At 53.0% G+C, this 10,566-nt stretch overlaps 1 protein-coding gene across 1 annotated transcript; it reads right to left on the bottom strand.

Moving 5' to 3' along the window:
• Positions 1 to 6,839: 6,839 nt before the first annotated feature.
• On the bottom strand, positions 6,840 to 10,000 carry PROX2 (prospero homeobox 2). The gene is given in 5 exon segments (XM_065637012.1): positions 6,840 to 7,109; positions 7,111 to 7,311; positions 7,789 to 7,890; positions 8,429 to 8,464; positions 8,519 to 10,000. Coding segments are annotated over 5 exon segments (2,091 nt in total).
• Positions 10,001 to 10,566: the final 566 nt, after the last annotated feature.

The raw sequence follows: 10,566 nt of genomic DNA, 5'->3' as shown, positions 1-10,566 counted from the left end.
AATGCAAGGGCCAGTAAATTTTTCTGAAAATACTTTTGGGACATTACACGCTGCTTTCGGGTGATGTTGGTGCTGTGCTCCTGAGGAACGCCTTCCACACTTGTTCCAGCATCATTTGCAAAGAGACGAGCTGTTCTGCAAAAGAATCCTCCTGCCACTAATCGCCAGAGAACAACAACTGCGGAAAGAACAGCTGGATGGCTCTGAGGCTGATGGCTGATGGTTGGCTGTGGCTCACCTAACAGGCCATACAGTAGTATTAAGAGAGGTAAGATCTTCCAATGGCAACTGCCAGTCTACTGACTGTCTGAGGCCTTAACGTTTGTTATTTGTTAAGAAACTGATCTTGAACTTAGAGTATTCCCAATTAAATGTTGGCCTGTGATTCACGACACACTAAAAAGCTAAACTTGTGTTTGTGTGACCAGTAAATTTGGGGGCAAATGGTCACAGATGGTGGTGTGGTGATCTGAGTAAATCAGTACCATGAGAAGACGGTGGGTTTCTCTGAGCGTGTTAATACAGACCGTAGGCTCTTAGCAGGGAACAGGATGGCTACTGGTGTTCCCGAGTGTGTAAGGGAAAGAAATTATCTTTTTGTTTGAAACACACCAAGCAGTTTTATGGAAACAAGCTTACAACAACTCAGGAGAAGGGATTCTGGAGTTTTGTCTCAGCTGTTCTAGAGTTCACATGGCAACAGTTTGTTTGGCACCAAACAGATGCTCTGTGCCATTGCAGTCTTGCCACAGCACCTGCTCAAGAAACACTGGTCCAAAGATAATTCCTTCCAGCATGAGGTGGCCCTTTCTAAAAAATGAAGTGCTATCGTCTTTATGAGTAAGCCCAGGACCTGGCAGGATTTTTCTTGCCTGATTGGTGTGACTGTTCAAATGCAGAAAGCATTGCCACCAGCATCCTGGCTACATTGCAGGTATGGAAGATGTTGCACAAGCAAATCATTAAGTATAGTGTTAATGGACATATCTCCAGTTAAATGCTAACACAGGGCTGAGTGTAGTGTTATCGCTCCTTTACATTTCAATAAATAATCAAAGCTCCATGAAGTTCTTGAAACAGAACTTCTGTCACCAGGTGAAACACTTGGCTTGGCCTGTTACAGCCTTGGGAAGCCAAGACCCTGTGCCCTGAGTAGAGAGACCTTCCCTGGCTGGACCATTACTGAGATGGTGTTTCCAGCTTCCAGGTGCTGCCAGTTCCTGCAAAGATGGCTCTGGTTGCGGATAACATTGCTTGTTAAAAGTTTAGTCAGAAACACGCGAGATTGCTCTGAAGCTCAGGGGTTAGAAATAGCTGCAGAGTAGATGGTCTGTTTGAAGTCACGGTGTGACCAAGTAAAACACAGTGCAGGGCTTTACCTGAGCTCTGACAGCAGCGGCAGCACAGAATCACAGAATGTCAGGGATTGGAAGGGACCTCGAAAGATCATCTAGTCCAATCCCCCTGCCGGAGCAGGAACACCTAGGTGAGGTTACACAGGAAGGCGTCCAGGCGGGTTTTGAATGTCTCCAGAGAAGGAGAATCCACAACCTCCCTGGGCAGCCTGTTCCAGTGTTCCGTCACCCTGACTGAGAAGAAGTTTCTTCTCAAATTTAAGTGGAACCTCTTGTGTTCCAGCTTGAACCCATTACCCCTTGTCTTACCATTGGTTGTCACCGAGAAGAGCCTGGCTCCATCCTCGTGACACCCACCCTTTATATATTTATAAATGTTAGTGAGGTCATCCCTCAGTCTCCTCCAAGCTAAAGAGACCCAGCTCCCTCAGCCTTTCCTCATAAGGGAGATGCTCCACTCCCTTCATCATCTTTATGGCCCTGCGCTGGACTCTCTCCAGCAGTTCCCTGTCCTTCTGGAACTGGAGCACCCGGAGCTGCGCAGGGGCTTGTGCTCTGCTGAGGGGTTATTGGAAGAGTTCACTGCCAAGTAAAAAAATCCGGGTGTTGTGTGCTCGCTGGGAAATGCCATGGACATGGCCTGCCACGGAAGAAATAGCAAACTGAAAAACCTTCGGGCCAGCAGCTGCTAGAGCTGACAGGATCTGCTGCTTGGTGTAGTACTCACAGCTGTGGCCCCTGACATTTCCAAACATGAATGGATGATATTCTGCTCACAAGGCGAGAGCGTTGTGGCTTAAAAAAATACTTTTTCTACAGCGTTACCTTTTCGTAACTGTAGCTACTATTCCTAAAGTGTTTTATTTAAAAAGAGCCTTCGTAATTGTTTTTATTTGAACACAGGTTGCGCCGCCATGCTTGGGGACTGAGTAGATGCTCAGATGCATAGGTCTGGCCTCACTTTTCCCTTGAGCATGAGTTCATGGTGTTTTCAAAAGCTGGCCTTATTTCTACTGTTTCTTACTCACAGACATGGAAATTAGAAATGGAAAACAGTTAAGTCGTTGAATATTCTGTGCTCGCTCTCTGAGAACCAAATGAGGACAGGTTTTATACAGAGATGTACAGATATAGATACATATGTATATACTGTCAGGTATTTTGCTTAGTTTTTTAAAAAATAATACAAAGTATTTTTTTGTAATTTCTGTTCTGTGTAAAGCTATGTATGACATCTATGTGCGTTGGGAAATCCAGTAAAATATTTTCCTTGAAGTTTCAGGGTTTTTTCTATATACTCCATTTTTCATACTCCCAGCTTTACAGCACTTGCTTAAGATTGATCCTGTCAGGTACAGCCTGGAACTTTTAAGAATGGTCCTTGTTAACCTAGTACAGCAACCAGTGAGAAAACCATGAAAGCCTGAGCAATAAACACCAGCAGGGAAGCTGCCACATTTGGCTCATGCCAGTTGGAATTATGCTGAGTTGTTAGAGTTGCTTAGTAGGTAAGGAGAAATAGCCACAGAAGGTGTCTGTAGTGCCCATTTTGTTGGAACAGCAAAACCAAGAAAAGTGTTTGGCCCTAATACACAAAATAAAAATGACCCTACGAACTTTTAATCAAAAGCCTGTTGCTAAAAAATTACTAAATTTGGGAAGCCTATAGAAATACTGCAGAGGCTGACGGTAGGTGTGATTCCTTAATGTAAATATGCTGCAAGTCCTCTCAAAAGGAGAAAATAGGAAATTTCTCACATTTTAGGTCTTTGTAATGTTTGTATGTTACCAAAAAAAGAAGAAAAAGTCAGTCATGACATGGGACTTCACCTGCCAGTCAGCAGCCTGTACGGTTAGCTGAGAAGGAAATAGTATATAAATGTGGGCTGTATCCTCGCACGTGTTGACCTAAATCTGCTTTTCCTTGAGACCTGTGGCACATTTCTCACTGGCTTTACTTGAATAACCATTCTCAAGCATTCCGGATCAGGCCTGCTTTTAAAAATGGATTTACTAGTTTGATCTGCGCACAGACACACGTGTCTGTTCTCCGGCAGCCTGCCTCCCACCCTCGCCCGCCCCAGCTGCCCCCGCTCCCAGGCGAGCGCGACCTCCAGCCAGCCTGCTGGGTTTGGGTGCTGCGGGTGAGTCTGCACTCAGCTCCCAGCCGTCCTCTCACTCCTTCCTGCACCATTTGTCAGAAGTATCTTCCTGGAAAGGCCCCTGGGCTGCACGATGGCCTCCCTGCTGCCGGGCTCCCTGTGAGACATCTCCCTTCTCCGCTCTCTTCATCTCTGCACACCAGAGGCATAGGAAGGGGTGTCCTCCAGCTGAAAAGTGACTTTGGGTCTGTCAAGTGTAGCATTTGTACTGTAACCTGGATTAATCCATCCTTCCAATGCACATAATGAGACAGCAAATGCTGCTGAGATTTCATGAGCTCACCAGGGGGCGCTTACCTGGAGAGAGCTGCCCTGATGCCAAATACGCATCCGAGATGTGTATTTGAAGGAAGGTCCCTTTAAGAACATCTGCTTGAGCTGGGAAACTCTGCGGCTGGTTCAGTCACTGCAGGCAGGTCCAAGTCATTAGCAGGAGTAAAGAAAAAACATAAATGTTTTATTGCTTTTCAGAATTTTCCCCCAAGCTATTATAGCACATGGGATGAACAGTCACTAGGAACTTCTTCAAGCTCTAATTAGCCATACAGGAGTAATAAAGGCTCTCGTGGGTAGGTAATAACATTGATGAGTATTTGAGGGCTCTTGGGGCCTCGCCAGCTTAGTCAGCGTGGTCACATCTCCCTCTTTGGGCTGTTGCAGGATGCCAGCAGCCTGGAGGCAGGCAACAGCAATCTTTAGTGCCTAGCAGCCTTTGCTGCTGTGTAGCTGTGCGCAGTGGTTATGCTGGCGTGGGCGAGTTATGAATGTGATTGGAAATGTAAAAGGATAGCCCCGAGGAATTGTTCCCAGAGGAGACGGTTATGGATGTCTGTGGGCTTTTTGCATATTCCACAGAAATTTGGATAGAGGAAAGGATTTTTTTTTTTTTAAGGTGAAACTGAGTCAGCAGTAGGTGAGTGCATTACCCCTATTGCTTCCTTGGGTAATTAGTGGAAAATGGTAAAGCAAGAGCCCACCCAAGCATGAGGGTCACAACTGCAGTCTCTGTGTGGGCAGCAGCTCTCCCTTCTCCCCGCAGCCCTCGGAGCAGACACACCTTGTCAGAGGAACTCTCCCTGTGACAGGCACCCACTAGTCTTTGTTTGAAAACTAGCTGCCCTATCTTGGGCACCACTACAATGTAAATGAAATTACACACCGTACCCTGCACGGCACAACCGGTGAAACCCTAATTTCATCAGAATCCACACCCTGTTTCCTTTATGCTTCAGGCTCCATCACCCCTAGAGTAGCCCCAGCTCTCCTCATATCCCAGCAGATGTGCTGCCTTCTCCATTTTGGTGTTCCTGTGACCCAGATGAAGGGAAGGCTGTGTGAGTCCCCCCTTCCCTCTCTGCCAGACAGCTGCTCAATGCATTGCTTCAGCTCTGCGGTAGCTATTGCTGGCAGGAATGGCACCGCCCTGTCCTTCATGGTGCCACCACCAGCACTTCTCACACAGTGTACGTTTGAGTCCGGCACCTGTAACATTTGGGATGTGTCTCCCTGTGACCTTCCCGATGGCTGCTGCACTGGCTTTGAGCTGCAGTTCAGAGCAGCCTGACCGGAGGCATTGGGGTGAGGGTGCAGTTTAAGTGAGGGTGTTGGTTAGCGGGGGCTGCTCCGCCCCACCCCGCAGGGATGCTGGCAGAAGGGTTGAGCCCTTTTGTCATGGTGTCTTTCTTTTCCCAGCAAAAGGCAAGGAATTCCCAGGGTAACATGTTAGAGCAGAAGTTATCAAATAGGCCTGTAGGAGTGTAAAAGGGTAACTTAAACTATGCGTTTATTTAAAAATGGACTGAGTAAATTTGGTTTCAGGGTTGTAAAATATACAAACCTCAAGAAATGAACATGCAAATGCAAGCAGGAGATCTGGTTAGCCACACTCGTGATGGGAAGAACCATTGTAAAACTTCTCCTGTTTCGGACACCCCATCCTGCCCTGACGTTATCCCACACTTCCTTACCCCTGCAGACACGCTGCCTGCAGATCACCCTGTGTGCTCATCTGATGCTGGAGCTGTGATTTTTCCTCTCCCGTGTTGCTTGCTGTGCTCTAGTACCCACCTGGCACCTTGCAGCACATCCAACATCATCTTGGCCTTTTCTCAATCCTCTTCTCCCTGAGCGTTTTGCACGGAGGTGCCACTGCTGATCCATGGTTGGGCACTGCTGCCCTCCCAGCACCTTCCTCCCATGCCTTTTCCAGACCTTGTTCTTCACAGCCTTTCCCTCTGATAGAATACGAGAGCCTTTAAGGCAAAACGCTTTGCCCACACTCTGTCAGGTGAAATGGCTGCTGGCTCCTGGTCACAGGGAAAAGAAACCTCCATGGGTTTACAGCCCTGTAGCAGTGGGGCTGCAAACCTCAGGGTCAGCTCCTCACCAGCAGGGGTAGCTTGTGTTAAAACCTACAGGCACTGACAGGTCCCAAATAACGTGCTCCTCTCTCAGTGTGGGCAGGTTGCAGAGTTGAGATGTTCGGAGCAGCTTTGCCAGCAGATGCATGGTATGAGGGGCATGGTTGGGTGTTTAACGTGGCCCTCTGCCCCCAGGCAATGAGCTGGTGGGAGCTGGTCGCAGGGTCAAGCGGTGCTGGCTGTGTGCCCTGCTGTCCTCCAGCATCACGGGCAACACTGTTGGCGAGCGGTTGCTCCTGTGTCGCTGCCACCTCCCGCACTCACCTGCTTGGCCCCGGCACACAGCTGCACGGGGGGCTCTGCCAAACAGCACAGGGGAGGTGGCAGGGGTGTTGTTGCGCTGGCTACAACGAACACTGGTTTTACATCTCCCAGATAGGGTCAGCCATCCTCATGGAGTGCTTGAAATGCTGGAATTCACCAGCTGTTTTCTTTGGACACTGGTATGTTGTATCTGGACAGAAACTGAAGCGTGCTGTTGGACCGGGCACATCCACCACTCTGCTGTGCCAAGAAAACTTTGCCCTCTGCTAGGACCTCTGCCTCCTTGCTAAACAGAAAGGCTGTTTGCCCTGACCTGTGGCCTTCTGGAAAAGAGAGGAAGGTGGCCCAGGGTCACGGGAAGAGCTGGGACAGAGCAATCTCCCAGGCGCCAACCCAATGGCTTCATCTCCATCCCTCCCCTCCCTGGGTCTCTGGCAGGACCCCATCAGCTGTGAGCAGGGGAATAAAACACACAGCGTAAAATCACAGTGCCTGAGGCAAGAAATAGACCTCCCCCAAGGAGCTGTCTTACAGGACAAGGTGAAAATAGTCGGAATAATGGATGCTATACAGAGTGCTCAGGAGGTGCTTAGCACATGGTGGCCACACACAGGACCTGGGGCTGCTTTTGTGGAGACTCAGCTGCAGAGAAGTTCCTGGGAGCAGCCAGTGACTTTGAACCCTTCTGGGATGTCACTGTCCAGTTTGGAAATGATTTTGTAAATGGGTTTCTTCCAGGAGGGGTCGGCGTCCTTGCCCGCCCTGATGGCGCTGAAGAACTCCCGCAGCGTCAGGCTGGCCACCTCCAGGAACCGCCCTGGCACCTGCGGCGAGATGGGCATCAGCCCACAGCACCACCGGGTCCCCAGCTCCCCCTCGCCCCAGCCAGCCCCTGCCCCCCTGCCCCCTCCTCACCTCAAAGTCATTTCCCTTGTTATAGTGTGTGTTGAGGGCGCGGAATAGCTCTGAGTCGCGGGAGACCCGCAGGGCACCGGTGTCCACGATGCCCTCCAGCAGGGCCTGCCGGGCAGACTTCTCCACCTGGATGTAGTAAAACTCACGGAAGTTGCTGAACCACTTGATGAGCTGGGAGGTGACGCAGCGGCTGAACTGCCAGGGGAGAGCAGGGGGACAGGTGTTATGCCAGATGGGACCCTCCTGACCCACGGGCCCCGCCAGGCAGAGTCCTGCCCCGGGGGTGCAAAAGCGACAGCCAGGACCGTGACATGGGGGTGTGCAGGTACCTCTTTCTGCTGAGATTCAGATCCCACCAGCCCGGCGATAGGGAGACACATTCACGATGTGCTTTAATCCCAATGTCTTGGTCGCACAGAGCAGACACCTAGCAGCCCAGGTCTGCCATGGCCCTGAGCACCCGCTTCAGGGCAGCCCATGCCCGAGTATGTGCCATGCCCTCGCTGCTGCCAGTGAGGCGGGGGGACACGACAGCATCCCCTTCCCTGCAGTCCCCAGCGATGCAGGGGGACACGACAGCATCCCCTTCCCTGCAGTCCCCAGCGATGCGGGCTGGGTGCCACACTGCACGGGAGCCATGCCTGGCACCAGCAGCGGGTGCTGCCATTTTACCTGCACATCGAGGAAGTAGGTTTTCAGCAGAGCGGAGCTGGGGTAGCGGGTGAAGAAAAACATCAGCTTGGCCTTCTTCAGGTGGCCAGGGGTCAGCGCCTCCTGGATCTGCCTTGGGGTCAAGGAAAGCCTGCATGCAGCATCCCGACGGCTTGGCGCATCCCTGAGCACTGGCCCTGGCACACACAGGGCTAGCACCTGCAACAACCCCTCCCCATGGCCTGGCAGCAGTGTGGAGGGGGTTTGTCCCCAGCCAGGCAGCCACTGGCTTTTTCCCTTCGGCATCCTTGGGTAAGCTGCTGCTCCTCATGGTGCTTCCCAGGCTGGTGGGAACAGAGGTATCCATGAGACACCTGTTCCTGACATAGAATGATGGGACCACCATGATGGCCTAAGAGCAGGCTTGGGAGCTCATGGCTTCTGCCCCCAGCTATACTACAGCATCTGGGCAACCCTGAGGAGCAGCAGTGCCCTCCACAGCTTGGGACCCCTTTCCTGCCCACCCCTTTTCAGCCCACTGTGGAGCAGCGGGGACCCTGCCCCTGGGGACACTAGCAAGGGCTGTGCCAAGCTGTGGCTTCAGAGGACAAGGGGAGCACATCCAAGCCCAGGGACCTCTCCAGTTGCCCCCAAAGGATATATGGGTGGAGGCGAAGGGTGCCCCATCCATCACAGTCTGCAGCTCCCCATGGCCACCCCTGCCAGCCGGCAGCAGTGCCAGGCTCTCCACGTCAACAGGGCCCAGGGGCAGGGGGTGCTGCTGCTGCTGCTGCTGTCTCACAACTGATGACCTCAGTTTGATGGTTTCCCAGTGCAAATCGAGGGGCTCCAGAGGACCCCTCTCAGGAGCAGACGGGCTCCTGCGAGAGCCGCTGCCCCAGGGGCTCTGCTGGCTGCAGCCCAGCAGCTGGCTCAGCAGCTGGTTATCCTGGACAGGGGTGGCTGAGCTCAGCGGATAACCCAAGCTGAGTACCTGACAGGGTTTTCTGACCCCCTTTGAAGTGAAGGAGACAACATGAGAGCCTGGGCTTTTCCCTGAAGCTCCTGACAGGGCCTCAGCCTGGTGTGAGCCCAGCGAGCCAAGCACATTCATGGGGGATGGCTTAGAAAGTGGCTTTCTGCATTTCCCAACAGCAAAATACTCTCTCCTGGGACCTGGCCCCGGCACCAGGCGGCTGCAGTGCTGCTGCAGGAGGTGGCCAGCTGCCTTTGGCCACACAGTCTTCAAGACAGAGTCCACCACCTGGGATGTCACCCCGGCCAGCTCGTGCTTCAGTGCCTGTGAGAGGACCCTGGCAGCTGAGGGCAAGCCACCTATGCCATCTCTGCCCTCATCCTCCTCCTGCCCATGGACCCCTGGGGTGCTACTCCAGAGAGGCACTTTGCATGGGTCATTAGTGGCAGTGGCACCGTCCTTGTATGGTCTGTCTCCAGGCTTCCCCGGCAGTGGATGTGCTTTGTCAGCACCTTCCTGGGTTTGAGCAGCGTCCTCAGGGTCACAGACCTGGGAGAACTTCTCCTGAAGCCTCCTCAGCTGCTGCTCTAAAAAGCAAAGCTGCTCCTTCAGCTGCTGGCAGCCCTCAGCATGGGGGCTGCCCCCTGCGGGGGCCACTCGCCCGGCTGCCCCCGTGCCCTGCTGGGGCACCTTCAGCTTCCTCTTGCTCTCCCAAGGCATCTCGCTACCCATCTGCCTCTCATGCCCAAAAGCTGCCTCCAGGCCGGTGCCAAATGCTGGGGGAGTTGGAGGGAGGCTCATGCCTTGAATGATGCTCTCCACCCTGGCCCGCTTTGCTTGTAAGTGCTGGTCGGAGACCTGGTCCTGTAGGCGCTGGTCAGAGAGCTGGTCCCCATCACCAGCAAAGGGTATGGAAGCTGGGACATGGGTCCTGGGGAAAGCCAGGGCTTGCGCTCCTTCTCCAGGGGATGCGTCACACTCGTAGTCCTGAGGCAGGGCTGCTGCCTGGGAGAAAGGGAGAAGGATGCAAGGATCCAGGTTGCTGCCAACCATCGGGTGGCTGAGGAGCTGTGATATCAGGGATGTGCTGGGGGAAGGCAGGAGAGAGTCAGTCTGGAAACAGGGCTCTGTCTTCAGCCCTTGGCTGTGCCCTGAAGTGGTACAGTCTCTGTCCTGCTCAGAGGCAGTGCTACCATCCATTGTCTCTTCTTCTTGCCTGCACACCAGAGAGCTGACCCGCAGCTGGTTTGGGATCATTTCCAGTGATGGACTTCCCAGGTGTTCAAGGTTTCAGCCTGCTAGAGGTGTGGAGCTGGAGAAAGAGCAAGAAAAGTCAGCGGGCAGGACATCATACAGCAGCTCTGCATGCACATGGCCAGAGATTTTCCTCCCAGGGCATCCCTGTTCCCAGACCGTTCCCTGCTCCTGGCACTGCCAAACCCATGAGCAGGCTGTTGGGTGTTGCAGGACACCAGCAACGCCCTGGACACTGTCACAACTGCCACCCACCAGCCAGGTAGTCACGGTGCCTGGAGTTCGTTTCACACAGTTTGAGCCCTGGATGGGTCTGGCAGTGCAGACTCCCCACACCGCTGGCTGCAACCAGGCTGGAGGCCTTCAGGCAACCCCCGCTCTGGGCTTAGGGATTTGGGTACCAGGGTGGTGAGCACCGGACAGAGCCCTCTGCCATGCACGCCTGGGCAAAGGTGGTTTGGGATGTTCCCAAGCACTGGCAGGGCACAGGGATGGCAGCGACATCCCTGGGGAAGGCATCCACAGCACATAGCAGCAAGGCCAGGGCATGGCTGCTGCTTCTGCCATCG

The sequence above is a fragment of the Caloenas nicobarica genome, chromosome 5 (assembly GCF_036013445.1).
Source record: "Caloenas nicobarica isolate bCalNic1 chromosome 5, bCalNic1.hap1, whole genome shotgun sequence".
Taxonomy (NCBI): Eukaryota; Metazoa; Chordata; class Aves; order Columbiformes; family Columbidae; genus Caloenas; species Caloenas nicobarica.
Note: the sequence above shows the minus strand (reverse complement) of the source record. Positions and strands in the feature narration are given on the sequence as shown.